The sequence below is a fragment of the Mixophyes fleayi genome, chromosome 1 (assembly GCF_038048845.1).
Source record: "Mixophyes fleayi isolate aMixFle1 chromosome 1, aMixFle1.hap1, whole genome shotgun sequence".
Classification (NCBI taxonomy): Eukaryota; Metazoa; Chordata; class Amphibia; order Anura; family Limnodynastidae; genus Mixophyes; species Mixophyes fleayi.
Window position 1 is genome coordinate 308,601,071 of NC_134402.1, and position 26,751 is coordinate 308,627,821.

A 26,751-nucleotide genomic window follows, 5' to 3' on the forward strand; every position below is an offset into this window, starting at 1 on the left:
GTTATGAAAGTGGCAGAGAGATCTAGTAGCCAGGCAAGAACCCGATTAGCTGCACAATTTATAGACCCATCTTTAATGAATACCAATGTTAAACTACTTGTGAAAATTCTCACTAGTCAATTTCTCCCTAAGTTGACCATAACATAGACAGAATTAATTACCAATAATTACGTGACTGATATCCCTGGCAGCTCCTGCTCTAAAGGGATAATTTCCTCAGAACCCAATTAAAAAGGGTGTCTTTGGAGCGTGGGAGCTCTGTCTTCTCTGTGAGGCTCAATGATAGATATTGTTGGATGATGATGGGGTTATCTTTTAAAGCAGAAATCCTCCATAGCCTTTTTTTTTTTTTTTTTTTTTTAAGAATAGCAATTAACTATCTATTAAGAGTACATCAGATAGTTGTTTTTCTTAGCGGACCTACAAATCCTTAGTTCCTTTTCAAAACCTCTCTGGAGGACAGACAGTCAAACACACACAGACTCACAAAATATCATGTGAAGGGAGGAGAGTGCACAGAGCTCAGAAGGGCATTCCAAACCCTCTCTGCTCAGGTGACTGCCATAATGGTAACATGACACTGTGCAAACCCTGCATAATTATACATCAGTAATAGCAGCCTGTAGTAACAAATAAAGGAAAAATGGTAATTAACAATATCCTTCTTATAGTGATTTATTAAAAAAAAAAAATAGCACCTGCTTTAAGATAGAGATTTTTTAGTTTTTTTGACTGGAAGTAGAAATCATGATAAACTATTTCTGAGGATGGCATAGCTGAAGATCTGTCGTTGTTAGATAATATAGTGCAGGAAGTTCCAGTGTCAACCCAAGTTCTCAGTTGTACCGTTTGCTGAATGTCCAGATTCCTTTGTACTTGATAACTTAAATGCTCTACCACTCTTTGTCCCTAAATGGTGCGCTTCTTCTGTCGTTTAATTCACTTGTGGCTAGTTCAGATATCCAGTCTGCATTTTGTTCCAATTCGAGTTCTCTGCCAATCCTAACCCAAGACATTTGCAGGTTTTCTATTCCTTTCCAGAGGTTCTGCCTGTTGTTCATTCCCCCCCCCCCCCTTCCTCACCAAAGGCTTCTCCTGTTGTTCAACCCTCCTCTCCAGAGGCCCCGCCTTTTGTTCAACCCTCCTCTCCAGGGGCCCGCCTTTTGTTCAACCCTCCTCTCCAGAGGCCCCGCCTTTTGTTCAACCCTCCTCTCCAGGGGCCCGCCTTTTGTTCAACCCATCTCTTCAGCGGCTCTATCTGCTGTGCAGCCCTCCTCCTTTCAAACTAGTGGTCATGAAATATCAAGCAAGGTTTTAAGATTAGTTTTAGAGAAAAAAAATAAGTACAGTGCAACTTATATTTCAATAATTTTCATTATATTTTTATATCACACAAGTGATGCTAATGTATTTATAAACCCTTGTAAATTATATCTGTATAAATGGGAAGGGCTGGCTGATGTCAGCTCTTCAGTATCTATTCGGAAAATGTGTATTTTATAAGGAATAACACACCCCGTACGGTAGATTATTAGAGTAGAAGTCACATTGAAGATCTATGATCTGTATAAAAGCATGAAACCCATTTAAATGATCATGGAAGTCCTGGGTCAGTTAGAAATTTAAATATCCAATATATTCATTTATTTTCACACAGAGGAAGGACTATAAATGACCCTCAAATATTTACTGATCAGGTATGAAGAGGACACCAGACTACTGTTATATTGTTAGGCATGTCCAGGCTTAAACTGTGTCAGGCATGTTGAATGGACCCATAGATATACCCAAGGTAGAAGTGCTCATTCAACTATTAAGTTCCTAGCTCAAAACATATTCAAAAGGTAACTATACTCATGTAAACGTGCCCAGTTTATGACTTATTTTAAATAATTTCTCCTTCCATTTGCTTAATTCTAAAAATATGTTTTTTTTTACACAGGGATACCGTTGACCTAATATATGCACATAGTAATCTACATACCAGGAATGATATCTATTTATAGGCCCTCCAGCGATCTAGAGATAGACCATGTTAAGCAGCCGCTATTCTCCGTTAGTTAAAAAGTTATAGTAGCTTTAGCCAAGCTAAGTACTTCCCAAATAAGACTATGACCCTGTTTTATTTAAGAAATAGAACATACAGTATATTTCCTGTTGTAAGTGAATTACAGTTAGAAAACTTCCCAGCTGAGGCCTGCAGTTATGGCAGCTAAGTTAAGAATTTAAAATGGTACACATGAAATAGGCTAGTAAGAGAAATTGTAAACAAGCTCAAGGTACTAGAGGTGAACATATTTCTCAGGTGTAATTGCTCATCATAAACCAATGTATCAATTGCAATAGGCAGCGGGTTATTGCTCCTGTAACCAATACCACTTCACCCTGCATTTCAGGACATTATCTGAAGGTGTGCCTCAGTAAAGTACAAAGTGCACCCTTCTACAAGCTGTGAGAGAATGATGCCAATCATAAGATCCCACACACAGATTTTTATTTTCCTTCTTGTATCTTGAAAAAGATACAAAATATGTGAGACACTTCACTCTGAAAAAAAATAAATACCTAACTTTCTAAAATTAGGGACATGCAATAGTCACAACTTGGATGTAAGGTAAAGCCCAATTTACACAAATGACTGAATTTTCAACATAGATGAAAGAGTTAATAACTTCAGTTTTTACCCCCAAGACCTATTTCCCAGGTGCTCCACCTGGCTGTTTTTACGTTCCACCCGGCTCTTGGAGCTAAACTGAGTCCTATTTTAAGAGAACAAACCACTATTTTCTCTATTATAATCAGCACTGTTGGGAGCATTGAGCTAGCAGAGTGCGTTAGACCACTGATCACCCACATCATCATCATCATCATCATCATTTATTTATATAGCGCCACTGATTCCGCAGCGCTGTACAGAGAACTCATTCACATCTGTCCCTGCCCCATTGGAGCTTACAGTCTAAATTCCCTGATATAGACACGCACTCACACACATACAGTCAGACAGGTAGAGACTAGGGTCAATTTTGATAGCAACCAATTAACCTACTAGTATGTTTTTTGGAGTGTGGGAGGAAACCGGAGCACCCGGAGGAAACCCACGCAAACACAGGGAGAACATACAAACTCCACACAGATAAGGCCATGGTCGGGAATTGAACTCATGACCCCAGCGCTGTGAGGCAGAAGTGCTACCACTTCGCCACCAGTCTTTCCAGGCCAGACAAGCAGAGGTTCAGCTGCCAGGCATAAATAAAAACATACTAGTAGGTTAATTGGTTGCTATCAAATTTGACCCTAGTCTCTACCTGTCTGTCTGTCTCCCTCTCTATGTGTGTGAGTGTGTGTCTATATTAGGGAATTTAGACTGTAAGCTCCAATGGGGCAGGGACAGATGTGAATGAGTTCTCTGTACAGCGCTGCGGAGTCAGTGGCGCTATATAAATAAATGATGATGATGATGATGATGAAGGGCATGTATACACAGTCACTTTCCATGCTCCCATCACATTATATCTCAGCGCCATTCACCACAGCATTAATGGCAATTGCAAATAAAAGTTTGTATAAGCTATGAATAGTATATAATAAATATTTCATCAAAAGTCAAACATACTTAAAACAGACTAGACTGCATTCAGGTTTTTTGTTTTTTTAGTTAAGTCTGTGCTCTGTTCATTACAACAATATGCGTAAACTAAAACATATATTGCACTTCAAAAGGAAAAAAACAAACAGTAAAATGATATTGAAAATGACGCATTGTCATTTACATTATGACCTCCTACTGCCAGTTTACAGTACCGTTACTGTATGTGAACCCATCACTGAGCTGGCATAGACAAGCTTCTGGTAGCAATTTTACATGTGGCACCATGAATGGAAGGGTGCAAGGATTAGGTAGGAACCATTCTATTACATGTGACCAGTGTTCAAAACAGCCAGCTGCATTCTGTATTGGAATACCAGTAACATCACCATGACATCAGGATTCCACTGGGTGTGGTAAATCCTTTGTAGCATAGGGAAGGTTCAGATCGCATTTTCCATCAATTAGAGCTAGAGAACACTAAAGGAAGAGGTAGTGTGCTGGTTAAATCTATCACTCAAATGTTTGAAAGTAATAATAAAATAAAAAACAAAACAAAAAAACCAAACACTTCACTCACTTGGCTTATGTAAAAATCACATTGAATGAAGATAACCCCAACCTTTATCCCCCTGCCCATTTACTGCCACCTTGATGAAAATACCATAACAGTGTCAGAGCTTGCGTAAAAGGTACACACCTTTGTTATCTCAGCCTTGGAGAACTAGCTCCATTTCTCTTCTCTACATTTTGAGGACGTCAAAGTGTAGTGCCGGAGAGCGCTTCATTCGGAATAAGTTGCGGTCACCATGTTGGTGCCATCTGAGATGTGCAGCGCCAGTTTTCAGGCAAGTCTCCTTTTCCTAAATTCGGTTTTTATTTGTAGGTCTCCTCGGTGTCAGAAATTTCCCAATTGAAAAACCGTACCCAACCCCCCACATTCTGGGGGGGGGGGGGGGGAGCTAAAGGACCAGTTCCCTGAGAAAGCTTCGGCTACCTCTGGGAGAATGGGGCCTTCCAAGCCTTGCAGCAGAGCTGGGCCTGAAGACCCTAAATATCAAGCCTCCAGACTTAGCTTTGGCAAAAGGGGGCCAGAGATCCTTATCCCCATAAGAGGCCTTATGGCTCAAGGGCATTGGGAAAAAACGAGGCCCTTTGTCTTTAGAGCAGTGTCCAAAGTGCACAACACTGAGTAATTCAAAGTTCCATACCTCAGTCTTCAATAAATAAAAGGATGCAAAAGATATGCAAATATTAAAGTGAGACTAAAGTAGTAGCTGGTCTCAAAACAGCATTACACTTAAAGGTAAAACACTTAACACCTAAACCTGTCACAGCTCATAAGATGTTCTTAAGTAACCATTTAACAAGGTTCCCTTATTACATCCTTAAGTGAAACACTTTTTCTAGTGTGAAGGTGGGGGAAAAAAAAAAAAAAAAGCAGCAATTATCTATAATATAAATGTCTAGTGGCGTGTGTTAGTCTGTGTGTGTGTAAAAAATAAAACCAAGCTGCAGCGCCTCCTGCTGGGCGGAGTTATACACTGACCTACTAAATTCTTAGTGTGTGTGGAAAAAAAAAATTCAGAAAGGGCTGAAATTTGGTATACTAAGATGTTTTTAATTTGTTAATTGTTAAAAGTGTTTATAAAGATTAAAAAAAATATATATATATATTTCTTGAAGAAGTGACAGTTGGGAGTGGTTGGTGGTTGCAGGGGGTGACAGTGGGGAATGGTTGGTGGTTGAGGCCTGGGCTATGGCCCAAATACATGACAAGAACCTTTTTAACACCTTAAGTAGCTTGATTTGACTAGAATGCATGAGTATCATGCACGGGTTAACTTGTATAATATATATATATATATATATCTATATATATATATATATATCTATATATATATATATATCTATATATATATCTCTCTCTCTATCTCATGGCCAAAAGTTTTGAGAAGGACACAAGTATTGGTTTCCACAAAGTTTGCTGCTTCACTGTTCAGTATGTTTAGACCTTTTTGCCAGATGTTGCTATGGTATACTAGAGTAAAATTACAAGCATTTCATGAGTGTCAAAGGCTTTTATTGATAATTACATTAAGTTTATGCAGAGAGTCAATATTTTCAGTGTTGACCCTTCTTTTTGAAGACCTCTGCAATTCTCCCTAGCATGTTGTCAATCAACTTTTGGGCCACATACTGACTGATAGCCGCCCATTCATGCCTAATCACTGCTTAGAGCTGGTCAGAATTTGTGGGTTTTTGTTTGTCCACCCGCCTCTTGAGGATTGACCACAAGTTCTCAATGGGATTAAGGGTAGGGGAGTTTCTTGGCCATGGACCAAAAATTTCGATGTTTTGATCCCCGAGCCACTTCGTTATCACTTTTGCCTTATGGTAAGGTGCTCCATCATGCTGGAACAGAAATTGTTCATCACCAAACTGATTTTGGATGGTTGGGAAAAGTTGCTCTTGGAGGATGTTTTGATACCATTCTTTATTCATAGCTGTGTTCTTAGTCAAATTTGAGAGTGGAGAAGCAACCCCACACGTGAATGGTCCCAGGATGCTTTACTGTTGGCATAACACAGGACTGATGGTAGCGCTCACTTTTCCTTCTCTGGACAAGCGTTTTTCCAGATTCCCCAAACAATTTGAAAGGGGATTTATCAGATAAAATGACTTTACCCCAGTCCTCAGCAGTCCAATCCCTGTACCTTTTGCAGAATATGAGTCAATCCCTGATGTTTTTACTGGAGAGAAGTGGCTTCTTTGCTGGCCTTCTTGATAACAGGCCATCCTCCAGAAATCTTTGCCTCACTGTGCATAGAGATGCACTCACACCTGCAAGCTCTGCACTGGTGATGCCCCGATCTCGCAGTAGTGCAGGGGCTATAGTGTACATACAGGCTGAAGCATGATGTATTAGCCAGGAAATAATAAGGCACTGACCCCACCAGATGGGGAACTACATTCTGTGTCCAGTCTTTAGGCTAAGAGCATAAACTACAGACTAGCAAGGTTCCCAAGGGCTGAACAAAAGATACAAAGAGTTAGATGGATGATAAGACTACTGGCTAGGGAGGGAACAAAAAACAAAATAAAAATAAAGATCATGGTCTTGAAGACGTGGAAAAATACAGCCCCTTAAGTCAGCTAGGTTTGATTGTTATTTGTTTACCAGTGCTGACAATTCTAGCTAATTTGTGTTCTGAACTTTGGATTCCTTAGTAGGGGCCAAGACTATGGCACTCATTACAAGAACCCTATCTATAAGACACACCCTCACACTATAATTTAATGTGATTATTAACTAATCAAAGGGGAGAAAACCATACTAGTCTAGCTACACATGAACTGTCATACCCTGAGACAATTGACAGCCTCGAGCACCTGTCTAAATGAAACGTCTCTCTCTAGCCTTGCCGAGAGGTCCCAGAGAATTTGTCCTTTCTGTATATTAGATTTTCTTTAGGCAAAATGATCTTTTGGGTTTATGTTAAGTTGATTAAAATGGTAGCATAAGAATAAAAATCACTTTCTGTACATATTTATAAATGTGGATCAAAGAGTTATTTTCACACAAGGGAAGTAATCACAGACTGCAAAAAGCTTCCTGTTTATTTAACACAACCTTGACGCGGAAATAATTTATATTAACAGAATTAAAGAATGACCCTACTTGAATACGTTGTTCTGTATGCCAAAAATGTTATAGCAGTTCAAATAAAATATACCCCAGTATACAAAGCACATAATCCACCATTTATTTATCCTGTGATTTACTTGCTCATTTCCTCTCAGAGTTCAACAATCTTGGAGAGCAAAATGAATGCCAGAGGGGTGGGCAGAGTTTGATAGTTCATGAACTGAAAGTTTGTTTGCAGTTCTAACCAATAGTGTCCTGCCAAGGTTTAGATTTTCTTGGGGATACAGTCGTTTTCTTCCTCTCCTGCAAAGGATTCTGGGAAAAGGTCGGCCTCAGTGGTCCTGTAGAGGAAAAATTTAAATTAAAAAAAAAAAAAAAAAAAAAAGGAAGGTTAATAATGGTGCTTAACACTCAAAACTCACAGCTTCAAGCTTTTGTAAACATTGAAATGTGGATGTATCTATATAGTCCAGCTGTAATTATGTGCCTTAAGCTAACCTTTTGCTGCAATTTCCAGATGATTTTTAATTCTGTATTCTCTCTCCTCCAGCTGTTTAGCTACCTGTGCGTTCTTCCAGCCTGCAGGACAAGCGTTACTTTAAAATAATTCTGCAGTATTGCAATATGAACGATGAAGAACAATTATTTTGCACATCCCAACAACATCTACCACTTAGGATATATGGATATATATATATATATATATATATATATATATATATATATATATATATATATATATATATATATATATTATAATATAATATAATATATGGGATTTATACTTCCGATAAATCTTTTTCTCTGAGTCCATCATCTGGGGGACACTCCTTAACCATGGGGTTGAGTCGGGGGGAGGAGTCTGGCACCCAAAGAGTTAACTTTTTTCAGCTGACAGCATATCACCCCCGCCAATTCCCACATACCTCAGTTTGGCCTATCTTCCTAATGGCTTTTGTAATCAATCAACCAAGACACACCACTCAGAGGGGGGAGTGGAGACAAAACAACGAAAAGACGGGGGGGGGGGGGGGGGGGGGGGGGGGGGGGAAATCGGAGTGTCCCCCAGATGGACTCAGAGAAAAAGATTTATCGTAAGTATAAATCCCGTTTTCTCTTTCATCCATCTGGGGGACACTCCTTAACCATGGGGACTTTCAAAAGCAATCCCTCTGAAGGGTGGGACCGCTCTGATCTCCTTGCACGCAGAACACTACGGCCAAAAGGAGGCGTCCCCAGACGCAAATATATTAAATTGGTAGAATTTCGTAAAGGTATGGACCAAGGACCAGGTGGCTGCTCTGCACAGCTAGTCCTCCGTGGCTCCATTACGAGCCACCCAAGACACCCCAACCGACCGGGTAGAATGGGCAACAATACGTTTCGGCACAGGGAGATTAATACTTTGGACATAAGCCTCCCTGATAGTCAGGGTAAGCCATCTGGCAATAGTTTGCTTAGATGCTGGCCAATGCCCGTTTGGAAAAGTCAACCAACACAAATAGAGACTGTCTTACGTATCTTTGCAGATCTCTTAACATATATATGTAATGCCCTCACTACGTCCAAATATTTATTTGTCTTTGTTCTACTGTTTGGTTCTTGTCCAGCAACCACCAGCTGAGGGCCTACCTCCTCCACTGGTACCTCGAGCACGGGAATGCTCCTCTGGGATGGGACCCTGCCCAGGGTAAGGTCGCGAAAGATGTCACCATCTTTCCCAGCAGCTTCAAAGACCTGGCTACTGACAGCCTCTTGTCTGACAGGATCCTGCCTGTCCACTCCATCTAGGACCTCAACTTGTCCTGTGGAGACAACCTTCTGCTGCGTACCAAGTCCCTCACTAGTCTCAAGAAACTCATTCTTAGACAAGGGATTCTCCATGACCCTTTCAGACTCTAGAAGTTCGGTCATAGACTGAACAACTCGTCTAGCCTTAGCACCCTGAATGGGTGTGACTAAAACCTTTTCCCCTACTGGAAATTCTAAGCCTGTATAGCTTTGTCTGAACGAAGCAAAACGACAGCCCTGAGCTCTTTCTGATTTGACAGAAGCCAGCGAGGTAATTTTTTCCAAAACCTGAGGTGAGCTGGTCCCATGAATTCTATCACGATATTCTGGACCTACTCGTCTACCGAGGACCCTTTCTGCTGCAGGGCAAACCCAAGCAGCCGTCCTCCCACCCCACCCTCTGGAACCAGAGGTGGGTGGTAGTTATGCTGCTGGTCTATCCGGCAGCTTGGCGGAAGAAGCTCTCCGCGCCACAGGGGCAAAGGATGACCTTCGCCTACGGGACTGTCTCCTGGATTCCACGGCCCCTGGATCGGTAGTCTGGCCTCTGCCAGACCCGCCCCCGTAAGGAGGCTGTCTGAAAGAACTAAACCTAGGCCTAGCTCTAGGTCTTGGGAGTATTTTCAGGCAAGGACGTCTTCTTGCCCCCTGAAGCCTGTAAAATCCAAGAGTCTAATTCTGGACCAAATAACATCCCACCCGTATACGGGATGGATTCTAATGATCGTTTAGACTCTGAATGCGCATTGCAAGCCCTTAACCATAACGCCCTTCTAGCTACTACAGCTGTAGCTGAAATAGACGAAGATATGGAGGCCGAATTATGGGCCGCTTCATATTAGCTGCATGGCCAGAGGCAGTAAATCTAATTCCTGCAAGGCAGACTCTAACTGCCCTGCCCAGACTTCCATGGCCCTAGCTACCCAGGTAGAGGACAATGCTGGCCTGAGGCTAATACCGGCGGCCGAGAAGATCGACTTCAGCAGGGATTCTAATTTCTTGTCAGTCGCGTCCTGTAAGGTCGCTGACCCGGGTACAGGTAGTGTAGTCTGACGAACCAATCTCGCCACAGGTGTATCTACCTTTGCCACCTGTTCCCAACGGGTCATATCCTCCTCCTGAAGGGGATACAATACGCCAAACTTCCTTGGCATAGAGAACCTTTTATCTGGATATTTACAAGAGGCCTCTACAATATCCCTCAACTCAGCTGAGGGAGGGAACCTGACCACCTGCTTAGAAGCCTTCTTAAAGAGAGAGCTGTCCAAAGACTTCGTCTCCTCTACTTCAGCAAACCCCAGGGTCTGACGAACTGTTCCTCAAACACATTCCCCTTCCACTGGCTCTCCTTCTGTGTTTGCTTTAACAGCGTTTTGCCCTTTCTCTTATATTAGGGGAAAACCTGTTAGAGTGTGTTCCCCGCTAGCGCTACTCAAAGCGCGCCATCCTCAAGAATTCACTGCCATTCCCATGGGAGGAGGAACTTGGTATACTCCAGCTGGCTTGTGGGGAACCTCAGCAGTAAAGGCGCTCTCTGCCTAATGGCAGCGCCCGTCCTGCATCAGCGGGGAGAGTCTCTTGCCGACTGCTTCCCGCTGTGAGAAGCGCTTCTTACCCCCCCGACAGGCGCTTCTCCCACGAGTCAGCTCCGTTTGCAGCCTCTCGCCACTGTCAAAAGAAAAAAAACTGCAAAAGAAAAGGAAAAAAACCTATAACCAGTGAACCCTGTTCACTGTCTCTCTTGGAGCTCTTCAGGTGCAACCTTCTTCCAAGGGCACCCAATTCAAACTGAGGTATGTGGGAATTGGCGGGGGTGATATGCTGTCAGCTGAAAAAAGTTAACTCTTTGGGTGCCAGACTCCTCCCCCCGACTCAACCCCATGGTTAAGGAGTGTCCCCCAGATGGATGAAAGAGAAATATATATACACACACACACATATATATACACACACACACACACACACACACACTGTAGTTTACTATACATTTATATAAACACATCAGATGTTTTATTTTTTCACTAATTGTACGGCACACAACCAATTTCTAGTTTTCTTAATCGAAGAAAAAAATCCCACAAAAACTATTCAATATTTTACATATAATACTCAGTGACATGTAGATAACACATTAAACCAATAAATCCTTCACTATTAACCACACATGCATCCTATTTCTATCACACCAAATCTGGAATATAAAACACAATACCTTTTTGCAAACTCTTTATGAATCCATCCTTTTGGGGGAGTGCCGATGGGTCATAGATTATTTTTTCTGGTATCTTTAGTTTCTGTCGAACAGCTGGAATTCTTAAGAGAGCCACCTGGGCTATAGAAAAAAAGTTTGACGTTGCCCAATACATGAACACAGCCTGCAGGATAAACGTACACAAATAAAGCGGATGTTAAAATGTACAAATACCAAAAGTCTGTAGGCTAAAGATTTAGAAGGCTGAGTCGGAGAGTACTTACAGTTGGAAAGTTGAGGGTGAATGCAAAAACGGCAAGTGGCATAACACGCATAACGTTCTTCATGACTACAAGCTGTGGATTATTCACACCAAACTCTGCTCCCAACTGGAAAATAATGGCTTGCATCAGACCACAAAAGCAATAAATTACAAGAGATAAAAGGGACAAGGAAAAGAGAAACGCATTAAAAACAAAAAAAAACAAAACGAAGGAAAGGAAGAAGATGAAATAAAGAAGTGAACATCGAAAATGAGTGAAGAGGTAAAGAAGTAACATATTATGGATGAAGAGGCCAAGCACAGGCTATAAATACAGACACACGCGTCTCACCTCTATAACTGCCAACATGCTGCATGTGACAATTATTGGTAGGACATAAATAGGGTCAGCTGCAGTCAGGTCTGTAAACCACCAGAGACCGCCACTTTGTAAGCTGGGAACAGGAAGGAATGCCATCTGTCTCAGTGCCACAAAAAAGGAGATAAATACTGGCATCTGTAAGAGATAGGAATGATGGTTAAGAACACCAATACAATTTAATTCAACTTCTTTGAAAATTACCATACAAAAAAAAAAATCAAGTTATAATAAACCACAATGGCAAATCTCTGGGATGAAAATGAAACTTGCTGTTTGTAGGCTTGATTACAGTTTCCAGAAAGGTCTACATTTGTAGGGTTTTACTACTCTGACAGAGCTGTAGTGATCTCATTAGCCTGTCTCCCTCAGCATGCCACCTTTATTTCAAGAGGGATTGGACTGAGAGGTGCCTGGTATACATGTTCTAAACAAATTAAAAAACACAAAAAAAGAGATTATGGATTTTGGCAGTAGTCAGGCAGGCAGTAATCTGATATTTATAGTTCTCCTTTCTCATCTTAAAATGTATCTTAATAAAACTACACAATGCAAAAAATCTGCATAGTTTGTCAATTAGCAGCTTAGGCTATAGTTTTACTAATGCACTCCTCTTACAATTTATGATGTCCTCATCTCATCCCCATGTTTTAAAAGCAAACAGAATAGATTTTTTATAAATGCCAAGACTACAGAAATAAGTAAAGCAAAACAAACACTACTTTACATGTTTATAGGGATCACTAATTTAGCAGTAGACATTTTAGTTACATAGGAAACCTTGTATGTAGACCTAACAAGTTTGGTACATCAACAGTGTCTGACATGGAAATGGCAAATTGTAAATGGGAATATACTAACTGGCGGTTTAATGACCATACATGTTTTGCTGCCCAATGTTCATTGGGAATACTGGCCAAAATAATCATCAATACTTTGTAACCAACAAATTTAGAATGCTCTAACACTGGATGGATCATAGACATAGCTTGTTGCAATTTGGTCCAACTGGTTATTGTTTAAACTGCACATTCATGTAGGGAAGCATTCAAGCAACTTCCAGCACAATGGGTGAGTATTATACCATCTCTGAACAGATGCCCATGTAAACGTTGTTGCATTCAGTAGAGTTTATACTGTTGTAGCCAACTTTCTGGGAATGTGTTATAAATAATGATTTTTAATGTGTGGTTCTAAAACACATGGGATTGAACAAGGACCTCACTGACATCAATAGAAGATAATTAGTACAACAATGACTTAACTGGTTGCTAATCTATCCACTTAAAAAATGCAGTGACATCACAGGGGTTAGGGTTCCCATAAATATTCAATTAAAGCCCACAAATATAAAATCAGAGAAAAATTCTTGATAAAATCCTTTTAAACAAGAAGATGCTTTGTAATTATTTTACATCTTAAAATCAGATGCTTTAACTGTATTAGAACCAGTAAAAATGGCAACAGACAAAAACACACCTGCACTAGGGGCACCAAAAAACCACGGAGAGGATTGACATCATGTTTTTTCTGATATACGGTGAGCTCTGTGTAAGCTTTGGAGACTGAGGGGGAAAATAAATAAAATTATTTAAGAAGAAAAGGAGGAAGAAGTTACATTGTTCTACCACATCGCTTGTATGATATGAACTCACATAGAACCAACTTGAAATTACACACATGCCCAGTTAAAGTCACCTTGTGCAGACAGTGACAAACACAGGATCTCACAAACTATATTGAGTTCTTACATTCAAATTTGTTCCCCGATTGCTTGGCTTCATTCATTCGAGTTGTCAACGCGGTTATTTGCGGCATGTGGTTGTTTAGTTTGGCAGCTTCCCTCTGTCCTTTAACGATCAGTGGAAAAATTAAAACGCGTGCAACTAGTGTGGCTGTAAAAGAGGAAAAAAAAGGATGGATACTCTCAAATGCTATAAATCAGTAAATAAAGTGAAATAAAAGAGGACAGGTTGAATACTTGCATTACTATTACTGCAAGTAATAATTATTTTATGCCAGCTCCCACCTGAAACGATTGCACCCCACCAGGGCAGGCCCATATCCACATGTAAGAACTCCAGACAGTTTTGCACCAATCCTGTGGGACTATATCCTCCAAGGCCCAAATCTGTCAAACCTTGTTCCACCTGACCCAGCGTTTCTGCAGCTGTGGGGGCAACATCAGAAACTGGTGGGGACAACACATCTTGTGTAGTAAGAGGGGAGGGCGGTAATTGTGTCTCTGTGAGAACAGGAACCTATAAAGGAGCATTGACAAAGGATATAGTATAAGTGGCATGCGAGAAAAGACATAATCCAGAACACAAATGAAAGAACAGCTTTAAAGTTTTCATAGAAGTTAGATACAGTCACGGCCAAAAATATTGGCACCCTTACACTTTTCAAATAAACTTAAATTCAGCTTATGTTTAGAGAAAATTTTAACAGTATTTGGTCTCCACAATTCTCTGACAATATTACTGTCAGGATGAGGCCCTACATAAAATATTACATGTCTGGCCCCCAGATAAAATAGAAGACTAATAGGAAGGTACATGACTCCCTCTCAGATAAACATTTGGTCAATGAGCCTAGTGGGAGGTAATTAGGTTCAGCTGACATTCTGTCAGGAAGCTAATTTAACAAATACAAATCAAAGCCATTCATGGCTTTTGATCATGTATTTCTTATTTAGAGGACACTTTCTATTAAGGCAGGGTAAAAATAAATGTAACCACTAGGTGTAAGGTGTAAATTAGGAAAAGCTATATGATTGGAGAACCTTGTAGGCAAATGCAAAACATGAAGGCTATTTATGCAGGTATATAGAAGTATCAACTTCAAAGAACATGCCTTCATATTTTAGGAAATCAGTGTGCCACATTGTCCAGCACTGTGGAGTTAGTAGAACTATATAAATAGCTGCTGCTGATTATAATGACAACACCCAGTGCCTGATGCAGCACAGCAACCCCAAAACATTCTCCTCAATGTCGGACTGTAGGGAATGTGTTTATTTAATTTTTTTGTTCTACTATGTCAGAAACAATGTAAAAAGTGTTACTTACCATGCTACCAAAAATACAAAATCTTTTTCCTTATCCCAAAGCAGTTCAACTTGGGTGAAGGAGCGCTTACATTGGCCAAACCATGACTTTATTTTACAGTACAGTAAATAGGGGATAGCTATTCTGTACTTATTGCCTTTATACAATCAAAACAAAATGTGAACAAACAAATGGGATGAAACACTATAGAATGCAAAAACATAGAAATGGAGATTGTAGTTAAGTTTTTGAATGAAAAATGTTTGCACACAGAATCTGTTTATAGGCAATCATAGCTTGTATAGGATAGTGTAGAAAATTAAATTTGGGTGATAATGTTAGGTACAAGTAAAACAGTTTACCCTAACTTCATCCATGACAAAAAACCTAAAACATAACTGAAATTGCTTCTAAATAAACAATTAACCACTTAATCCCCCTTCACATGCCATGGTTTCGCATTTGTCAGTTGAATAACTTTACTATACACAAACGCACCAACCCTAACATTTTAGAAAAGATCACTGTCCTTTTTAATATTTTGGTTTTCATATCACAATAAAGAAAAAAAAAACAAGCCAGCATTAATTTAACATAAGTGGAATATTTGCCAAGTATAAAGACAAAGTAAAATATAAGGGGCGTATTCAATTGTTCCTCCAGCCGCCGGAAAAACGAGCGCGTTAAAACTATTACCGTTTATACGGTAATATTGCGCGTAAAAAACGTTAATACGGTAGTTTACTAACTGAATTTCATCTCGCAGCTCAGGGACCTACGAGATGAAATCCAGCGAGTAATTACCGTATTAACGGTAATAGTTTTAGAGCGCTCATTTTTCCGGCGGCCAGAGGAACAATTGAATACGCCCCTAAGAATGATATATAATTATATATCCTTTGCAGCAGGTTGCCATGTTAGGAGGCTTGCAGAAATAGTGACTGCATTGCTGACTTGAAGCAGGACCAGTGAAGTCACAGTAAGTTTTTTTTGATCTGCATGAGATTCCATTAGGACTCTGTCCTACAGACATGTGAGGAGCTCTAGCTGTCTGTAGTGGAAGGTTATTTTTTACAGAGCTGCAGTGCAATGACAGCATCACACTAAACAATGTATTTTTCCTTCTGTATTCATTAACACCAATTTTTAGTTTGCACTCTCCACACCTTAATAAACTATGAAAAGCACATTAAAATAGATGAAATAAGAGCCAAGAACACAAAAAAAGAAAGAAAAAAAAAAAAAAAAAAAAAAGAAAAAACGAGAGAACACAAAACACATTGAATCCTGTAAAAAAAATTTTTTTTTTTTTTTTTTAAAGTATCTGTTATTAGTGCTTGCAAAATGCAGTCACCTGGCTGGCCGCTTTGATCGCTGTGCTTTGGTACCGAACACTCGTTAAGACCAGCAGTTGAGGTGTCCCAGTCGCCTGGGACCTGTGCAGACGTAATGAAATGGGGCATCTGTGATACTGAGAAAATACATAAGAAGGTCAAATACAATTATTTCTACTGTTAAGATTGTTATCAATCAATACCTGGAGAAAGATAAACAATAACAAAGATACTCTTTTACACATGTAAACTTTCAGTGAAAGGTTATACTTAAAATTCAGGATTAGGTAAAAGCCGGAACCTCCGAAATGAGTTGACTTCCTACAGCATCCTCTGCTGCTTGGGAGTAAAAGTATTATGCCGCGGTTTTTGCAACTCGCCGAGATTCAGTGACTTTGTAGGACAAATTTAAAGCGGCAATAGCTTTAAAAGGCAAAAAAAACCACAGCATAATACATTTACCCCTGGTTTCTTGAGTGAAGCTTGCTGTGTTTCTGCTACACATATATGTATACACTCACATACACATATTCTCCTATTTGCAAGCATTTGTGATACACACTGGGTCGCTCTGAAGAGCTCAGTGGCTTCAGGCATAGCACTGTGATAGGATGCCACCTTTGCAAGAAGACGGTTTGTGAAATTGCATCCCTGTTGGATATTTCACAGTCAATTGTAAGTGATATTATTAGAAAGTGAAAGCATTTAGGAACAACAGCAACTCAGTCAAGAAACGGAAGACCACGTAAAATCACAGAGCGGGGTCAACAACTAAGGCGTATGGTGCGTAAAAGTCGCAAACGCTCTGCCAATTTCATAGCTGAAGAATTCCAAACTTCCACTGTCATTAATGTAAGCACAAAAACTGTGTGGCGGGAACTTAATGGACATGGTCGAGCAGCTGCATGCAAGCCTCACATCACCAAGACCAATGCCAAAGGTCTGATGCACTGGGGTAAAGCACACAGACACTGTACTGTGGAGCAGTGGAAATGTGTGGAGCAACGAGTCACGCTTCTCTGTTTGGCAGTCAGATGAACGAGTCTGGGGATGGCGGATGCTGAGAGAATGTTACCTGCCTGACTGCGTTATGCCAACTGTGAAGTTTGGTGGAAGAGAGATAATGGTATGGGGCTGTTTTTCAGGGGTTGGCTAGGCCCTTTATCTCCAGCAAAGGGCAATCTTAATGCATCAACATATCAAGTCATTTTGAACAATGCTATGCTGCCAACTTTGTGGCAACAGTTTGGGGAATGCCCTTTCTATTTCAACATTACTGTGCCCCAGTTCACAAAGCAAGGACTACAAAGACATGGTTTGATGAGTTCGGTGTGGAAGAACTTGACTGACCCACACAGAGCCCTGACATCAACCCCATCAACCACCTTTGGGATGAACTGGAACAGAGATTGCGAGCCAGGCCTCCTCATCCAACATCAGTTCCTGACCATATAAATGCTCTACAGAATGAATGGGCAAAAATTCCCACAGAAACACTCCAATATCTTGTTGAAAGCCTTCCAAGAAGAATGGAAGCTGGTATCACTGCAAAAAGGGGGACCAACTCCATATTAAAGTATATGTATTTTAATACAATGTTATTACAGTCCCTGTTGGTGTAATGGTCAAAGAGTCCAAATACTTTTGTCCATATATTACATGTATATAATATACTACATTAATACATCATAGCCATCCATTCTGTCTGCCAGGATTTGGCTCCAAGTATCTCAGATAATTATTCCAAGTGCCTGACTGGGGCTCTGTGGACCTTAGACATACTTTCAAAAACGCTACACACATTACAGTGAACAAATCAGAATGCACTGCATGAACAGAATGTACTGTAGCAGATTGAACAAGGAGAGAAAATACAGTAGTCTTCATTGAAGCCACCGAGCAGCAGAGGGCGCTGCAGGGAGCTGACTCATTCCGTCATTCCGGTTTTCACCCATACCGTTAACATTCTTGTATACAACACGGAAACCATGAATAATCTTACCAACAAGCATCAGATTACTTATGAATTCATCAATATTGACAATGCAAAATATACTAGGATCTCAGATTACAATATCATTAGCGAACACAGCTCAGAAAAACTTTAACCCCTTGAACTGTTGCTGTAAATATATATAACGTAACGAATCGAAATCTGTGATATAAACGTCATGGAGAGTGACCCCTCTACTGCCAGAATACAGCTTGACCTCCAGACATGTCCCATCTACAGACACGAAATACACCATATGAGTCACAGATGACAGCCCCGTCATTACACACTGCTCTATCAGCACTGCCCCACCTGTCTCTCGGCCACTTCTGTCAGCCTCCAAACACGGCGACCCAAGGAAGCCCGACATGCTACTTTCATACTGAAGGCCGCCATCTTGCTCGTCACGTCATCAGTAAGCTGCCGAGGACACAGGGGTGACAGACATGCGCAGTGAGGACCTGCAGGCAGGCTGGATGTAGGCTGCCGAGGACACAGAGGTGACAGACATGCGCAGTGAGGACCTGCAGGCAGGCTGGATGTAGGCTGAGACCCTGCAGACAGAGGAAGGACCTGTCAGGATGAGGTTAGGGAGTTATGTCAGTGAGATCACATGAAGCTGAGTGTTATTACTTATTATCACATTGCAGTAACCGAGGTTGAATCTGACTGACAGTAAATGTCATATTCATGTATTCCTTAAGATTATTGTCCTAAATAGTCATAGTTCAGAGTTGACAGCAATGATTACATGAATGCCTAATGGCATATAGTCAAAGTTTATTACACTTAAGTCCAAAGTCTTTTTAGTATCCTCAGGATCTTCACTATTCTTCCTGATCCCTGTGTTGTGCGCAGGACTGTAGTAAGAGAGTATGATGATAGGGTGAACCAACATTTGGTGCACGGGTTCTCCCATTTTATGTGTTCATAAAAAATATCTCACTTTCATTGGGAAGATAGTTTGTGGGATAAGGAAAGCAAGATGAGAAAAGAGATATTAGTACAAAAACATAGTGGGATTTTGTGCCAAAGAAAGAAATGTGGAAAAGAGACTGCAGCAACATGTAGTAACAATGCAGAACGGGCGCTGCTTATTCTGACTTCGGTTTGCTGTGTTGCAGTCTGATTGTCACTTTATGCTCTACCAGATCCCATAAAGGAACACATTAAAATTTCTTGCATAGGAACTCATTACACAAAGGATGCTATCAACTAATGTTGAATGACATCCTATTTCACAACAAAGCCAGCGAAATACTAAAAGCAAAGGGAAAGTGCAATGAGTGTGAATATTAAAATTGTAGATCAACTACAATAACTCTGTTGTTACATATAATAAATAAATATATATATATATATATATATATATATATACACACACACACACACACACTTTCATTGTGTCTCTTATTATTGTACAATTTCACTTTCTCTTTGTTTTTAGTATTTTGCTGGCTTTTTCATTAAATTGGATAATACGTTAATTTTAAATTGACTAATAAAGCTTATATATTTTAATATCTGCAAGATAGACATCCCAGAGTGCCACTTTATACACATTCCTTCCTTTCACTCTGGTCTTAGAACTATATTTAGGTGCACCTCTCAGGTAACAATACAGATGATACATGCTGAGTAACTAAATTTGTATAGCGAAAGTAATTTAAGAGTGGTAACCATTCACATACTTAGTGCGGTTGCTATGCCTTCTTCCTGTAATGTTGAATGACAGCTATTTTACATGGAATGTCATTGCAAAATGTATAGAAGTAAAGAGCATGTTTGTGTAATTGTGTCAGACCTGGACACAGCCACAGGTAAGTACACCTGTCAGCAGACATATCCGTTGCAGATGCTTGACCCCTGATGCAAGATATCTTTGAACCTTCTATTTGTTACTACCTGCCAGGGGCTGTATATACCTAGCAGCCACAAACAGGGTATGCTGGAGCTTTTAGAGCTATAAGTCTCAGCATACACATGGCTGCCAGATCATGCTAGTGCTTGTAGAACAACAAGCTCCAGCACATCGTGACATCCAGGGCTCTCTAGGAGCTGTAGTGCTACGTAAAAAATACTGTAAAGGAAATAAAGACCATGATAATATCTAATGCTGTGTTCATCAACTTATTTTTAACGTAAATTCATGAGGATCCTCATCTAGCGTCAGGCTTTTAATCCAATAGAGGAAAAGAAAACATTGACAATGCTGATTTGTTTCTTGAGGCCACAATGTGACTGCCAAGCCGGGAAGCTTTGAAAAAGTCTGATGATGCAAGATGAAAAGCGTGAGTTAATTTAAAGCCTGCATTTTTGACACACTGTACTGCTGATCTCGGAGAAAGGTGTTCTATCAAAGGAGACAAATGTATAGAAGTGGGCCATTTACCCACATCTTCATTGTTTCAGACTTATTGGTACAATCAATAACAGCACAAGAGGATTTACTCAGAATGTCGTACCACAGGACTTTGTGTTGGGCTAAGTGGAAATTTTCTTTGTCTATACATCAACTGTTGTATTTAGATATTCTGTGATTTTTACTTATTATCCTATTATCTTTTGTGGGGAGTGCACTTGTTCCTTATACATTTTCTGTTTTATCATGCAGTCAAGCAGTGCAGCTATTTGACACTGTCACAGTCCAGCACTCACCTGAGCTTGCGTGATATCTGTGTGACAAAGAGTTAATCAAAAACAACCACTTGGTATTACCAAGCTAAGTCTGATACGTGAATTCGTAGGCACACAGAGCCATGAACTTATTAAGTGTGGTTTAATATGGTAAATGAATACACAATGCTTAAGATGCAAAACAATTAGCAAAAATTACATACAACGATATTATATAATAGTTCCTTGTAAAATAAAAAGGAGTAAAGAGAAAAATGGTACATTCACAAATGTTCAGATTTTTGCATGATGATAGAGCATGAATTCCCTGCAACACTTCTCAATATTAAATTGACTTCCAAAAGTAAACAACTCTGTTAGATTTACAGGAGATTTTAAACATGCTTCAGGTACCCACAGCCCCCCTTCCACTGTGATGTCAGTACCAGAAAATCTGTGTACATCCAAATGAGTTTTACAACAGTTTTTTCAAAAAACCTTTCAAGTCAGGGATTCTTTACACTGGCCTACCTTCTTATCAGAATGTCCTACAAAGATGGTATAAACTCCACACAAAAGTAAATATGTGTCCCTTCATTTACATATCAGACATGACTCCTGTAAGTATGCTATTTGAGAAAATATGACGTATATGTCCTTAGTTTCCTTCACTCAAACTTTTCCCAGCTGCTCAGCCTCCTGTCACCCAGTTGAGATGTCCTAAGATATCACAGAACCACAAAGAATGTCAGGGGTCTGTTGGATATTATTGATGACATTGATATAACCTTAAACAGAGATTCTCTCTCCCAAACCTCTTGCAGTCTGTGGTTCATCAAACTCAGAGAACAGACACGCAATGGATCTGGATCACATGGAACAAAGGGGTATAATCATTGAAGATACTTTCAAATTGTCCCCTTCTGCATTTCAAACGTTGTTTTGACTGTTTTCAGTGCACTTCTGGTGCATACTAATCAGCCATCCTAATGTACGGCCCACTATGATAGGTGCACCTGAGGCAGTCTTTTCTGAAGGGAACATCCCAGGGCTCTTTTAGGGATAACTACAATAATTAAACATTTTTACAACAGTAATACCACATCCACATGGCAACTTTTAAGAAATACAGAGGAAAAGCCACCGCCAGTCTCTTCCATGAGAAGGGATCCCAAGCGGGCTTAACCTTTATTAATAATACCTGGTACCCTACTCTCATCACAACAGCCCATTGGATGTGGGTCATTGTGATACATCAGGATGAAGTGCTGTGTATAGAGAGGACATAATGTTCTTGGTTTGGAGACTGCTAGAACTGACCAATTATGAACTTCAGACAGATGTTTTGGTTTTGAGAAGATCACATAGGGTCAGGAGAGTGTTGCATTTAGTTCTTAATTTTTTTACCCTGTCCCCATATGGATAGAGACCAGGTAATGTAAATGATATGTGACTGCAAATAGTTCACATTCATTAAGCATTTTTTCATAGTACAAACTGTAGGCATAGGTTTTCCAGGGTAGTCTTACAACACTGGATACTGCTGAGAAATGATTCAATCATTGGTAAATCTGCTTTTTTAAAATCAAGGCTTATTTTATCTTATAAGATATTCTGTAAAGCATATGAGTATATGTTGTTAAGTCATTTATGCATATTATCATTTAGTAAAGTGCTCCTGTTAGTTCCTCTTAGTGTAATTTTGTGAGCTGAACTAATATCCCTGAGAGTTTAGCCTGTAAAATCACCAGGAACTTGCCACCTTAGTGAAGCGACATGTTCTTACTGCACGGGCAAATGCAGCACCTGTGACCCCCTACATGAGCAAAGCAGTGTGAAGTGGGTTATACCTTCCAACTGTACCTGCAATATAGACAAATTCCTGCACTGTCACACCAGAATCAGGACAGTGGGCAGGCTATCCTGCTCTCTTTTTCCTGTTCTTGCAGTATTCACTTGCTGCGGCTGCTTGCGTCTTAAGCTCAGTCACTGCTTGTCTGGATCCTGGAATGTTAGGGCGCTTTGTTTGGAAAAAGGATATGTGACATGAAATATGGAAAGCCCTGCAATCAGTGAACGATGTACGCCCCCTACCAGACCTGACATTAATTCAATAGCAACCATGTATAATAATTATCCCTCACTTCCTGCATCCAGTCTCCACATTTAATAAATATCATACACATTTAATAAATAGACCTATTTACCCCCCCAACAAGTCCTGGCATCAAATTAATAGCGTTCACATTTAATAATTACAGCTATTTCCTACACTCTGCTCTGACATTAAATAATTAGTATTCACATTTAATAAATAGTTCTTCTTCTCTGCAAAGTCAGTCCAACATTTATATAATAGCACCCAATCCACCCCATGTTAAATTAATAGGCCTCACCATTAAATCAACTAGCACTCACCGTCAAATAAATATTTCCCACCCTCACTCCACCAAATAATTAATAGTCCATGCCCACATTATCATCATCATTTATTTATATAGCACCACTGATTCCGCAGCGCTGTACAGAGAACTCATTCACATCAGTCCCTGCCCCATTGGAGCTTACAGTCTAAATTCCCTAACATACACACACAGACACAAACAGAGAGAGAGAGAGAGACTAGGGTTTGTTTTTGGAGTGTGGGAGGAAACCAGAGCACCCGGAGGAAACCCATGCAAACACAGGGAGAACATACAAACTTCTCACAGATAAGGCCATGGTCGGGAATCTAACTCATGACCCCAGTGGTGTGAGGCAGAAGTGCTAACCACTTAGCCACCGTGCTGACATTACAGTCAGACTTACTTTTTCCATGTTCCGTATATTTTAGAGACAGTCTCTGAGATAAAGACCCAATGGTGGCAGAGGAGTAGGAGACAGATATGCTGTCAGCATAGGAGAGAGGGAAAGGCAGAGAGGGAAAATCCATGGCTGTATACAATAATGTGGCTGGTCTCCAGGAGGAACCAGCCACCAGGAACTATGCCATGTACCGGACTACCCCATTCTTGGACAGGGGATGGGACGGGCTACATTTAAACTATTCAGTACAACTGCAAACTACTCCCTTGCAACTTGCTCATCTGACCCTAAACCCGACACCTGTGGAGCACTCCCACTTTCTGAGCCATTGCTCTCCCTGAATCCAGCCCTACCAGGAAGCATACTGTTTCGAGACCTAGGTACTAGACCTCACCATTTCCAAGCATGCAGGGAGTTTCCCCCGACTCCCACAAGTGAAATGATAGGTTGCATTCCCATCATAGTTGCTATCTTCATGACTCTCCTTATGTGGCAAGTATGGGGACATACAATCATGACATTGCGTTGCAGGTGGTAGGGCCAAAATTACGCAATTTGCAGCGGATCGTGTCATCGAGGTCCCCATCTGACTTTACTAGGAAGTGGACAAGATGCGCAGGGGTGGCCTGCTCTCATGGAGGTCTGGGGGATCTACATGGAATTCTGTAGTCTTCCAGACATTCCGGGAGAGTGGGCAAGGATGATTCCCATGAATATTGCGTCAGCACCCAGAATGGCTAAGTTTACTGTCTCCAGGTTACAAATGTACTTTAATATTACTTTTAGCTGCAGATTTGCTTGTGTGATAAGATAAAGAATTATATCATCTATACACAATGACCCAATGATTCCCAAACTGGGTGCTGCGGCGATCTCACAGGGGTGCCGTGGCCAGGGCTGCTGGTAAGTAAGGCGGGGGACTACTTGGTAATTATTTTGGCTTAGGGGTGCATTGAAAAAATTATGGAGACCCTAAGGGTGCCTTGACCTGAGAAAGTTTAGGATCCATTGTGTGACTGACCCAATTCTCAAGAGGAAATGGGAAAACCCTTGCTTACTTCCCCTTGTGTTATTCAGTAAGAAGAGGCACATAGACTACATATTAGTCACACATTTTATTCAGTATATTGTTCACTTAACAAAAAATAACATATTCACTTGAATTATAACCGTGGAGTTTACACTTTGCTATTAATAACCATAGGCAATCCTATTAGATACTAGGTAGCAGCATGGTAACAGATGCCAGCCAAATGACTAAAATGAATACAAATCCAGTTCCCAGACATTGTTCCTTAGCTATTTAACCTTTGTCCTATAAATATGAGAGTTGTATCTCTGTAGACATAATCTTTAAATGTAAGATTTGAAGTCGTGTGAAAGAGATGTTTTGTCTGGGGCATCAAGGTTGACCCGCAATTATGTAACAGTAAACTATTGCTTAGAATTGTCATACAGTTAACTCTGAAGGAACTCCAGGACTTTATCGTAATGGGCCTCTGCTTTTTTTCTTTGCATAAAATACACATTTCCTTAATGTTTTGACACCGCACCACTTGGGAGACGTAGAGACAACATCATAAATTTGAATATACACGCCCAGAAAGGCGTCGCTGTTGGAGGAACTATCGGCAGAATGTCGGACAATTGGTCGTGAGTTCATACTGCGGAATTGGAAGAACATCGTTCAATTGCTGAACGAAATTTGTACTTCAGTTTAAAAATCAAATGAATCGATATGATGAGCTTTGGAACGACAATCGTTTATCATTTCAGTGTACACACTAATGCATATCGTCCGATTGACCCACTACTCAGCTGAAAACACTGTAGTGCGTACCCTGCCTAAGTGAAGATCATTTTTGAAGTTAGTGTTCCCTTAAAGCAGGGTTTCCCAAACCCAGTCCTCAGGGCTCCCCAACAGTGCAGGTTTTCCGGATCACATGTGACATAATTAGGACCAGCTGTGGATCTGTTACAATGTGTCAGTCAGTAATGAATACACCTGTGCTCCAGCAAGGAGATATGGAAAACCTGCACTGTTAGGGAGCCCTGCGTTAAAGGGATATATACCCTATTTATACATAAGGTTTTTTGTCACTTTATTTTACTAAAAATATTCTGTAGGACATAGAACATGATTCATGTAGAGATCTCTCCACATATTTGCACTTGACATCTGGATGCACATTTGTTTTACACAGTAAGTCCAGCACTACAAAACATATTATATGTGCTAGTAGTGTGCATTTCCCCCTCTTATAACCATGGCTCCATTCTGTGAACCTTTCCCTTGTCACATACTTCACTTATCATTTGTAACTCCTCCAGTCACAATCCTCACATTAATATCAGCAAGGTTTATTAAACAATAAATTCAAACAAAAAACCGGAAGAGCAATTACTGACTATTCTGTACAATGGAAAGTCAGAAACATTATGCAAGCATAATAAAAATCTTTATTAATCTCATAGAAAATATATTACAAATGCTACACATTATTCAAGGACCTGCTCAAGGATTGCTCATCGTTTCAGTTTATTGAACAATCACATTTTTAAGTATCATTGAATTGTATTTGTAGCATACCAAATTTGTTAATAAAACTATTCGACTTGAATGTTTGTCATTAATCTGTGGCGACTTTGTGTGGAGCTGATAGATCAGTTAAGCCTATATATTTACGTCTTCAGATATCTTTCAGATCAGATTGTTCATCTGTTCTCTTCCCACTTATAAGAATCTGGTCTGTATATCTCCCAGATGTCCCTATTCTAGGAAGCTATTACGCTGTCTCAACAATCTTTTGTCCTTACTGACAGAAGGTTTTCAAGCCAGAGCAGGGGTGTTGCAGATGGCTTATCGCTTCAGATGTGTGACATGATACGTCCCAAATGTGATGTGACCCTGACCCCAGTTGGGTGTGGGTCCATTCTCCTTTTTGGGTAGTGTCCTGAATCACAAAGGGGAAATATTCAAAGCATGGGCTTGTGGGGGAGTAAAACGACCAATCTGTTTTGTAAATCGCGTATTTGCTTCCTTTAGACACAATTATGTACTGTGTGTTGATTTAAGTAGTAGGTGTAGTCAG

General features: G+C 40.3%; 1 protein-coding gene across 1 annotated transcript; it reads right to left on the reverse strand.

Annotated features, from left to right (window-relative positions):
* Positions 1–7,192: 7,192 nt before the first annotated feature.
* OXA1L (OXA1L mitochondrial inner membrane insertase) lies at positions 7,193–18,683 on the reverse strand. The gene is made up of 10 exons (XM_075211477.1): positions 18,551–18,683; positions 16,266–16,382; positions 13,891–14,122; positions 13,613–13,756; positions 13,341–13,426; positions 11,835–11,999; positions 11,505–11,609; positions 11,242–11,404; positions 7,737–7,817; positions 7,193–7,579 (listed from the first exon to the last, which is right to left on the reverse strand). Exons 1-10 carry the CDS (start codon positions 18,632–18,634, stop codon positions 7,479–7,481), a joined length of 1,278 nt encoding a protein of 425 aa, XP_075067578.1. The 5' UTR covers positions 18,635–18,683; the 3' UTR covers positions 7,193–7,478.
* Positions 18,684–26,751: the final 8,068 nt, after the last annotated feature.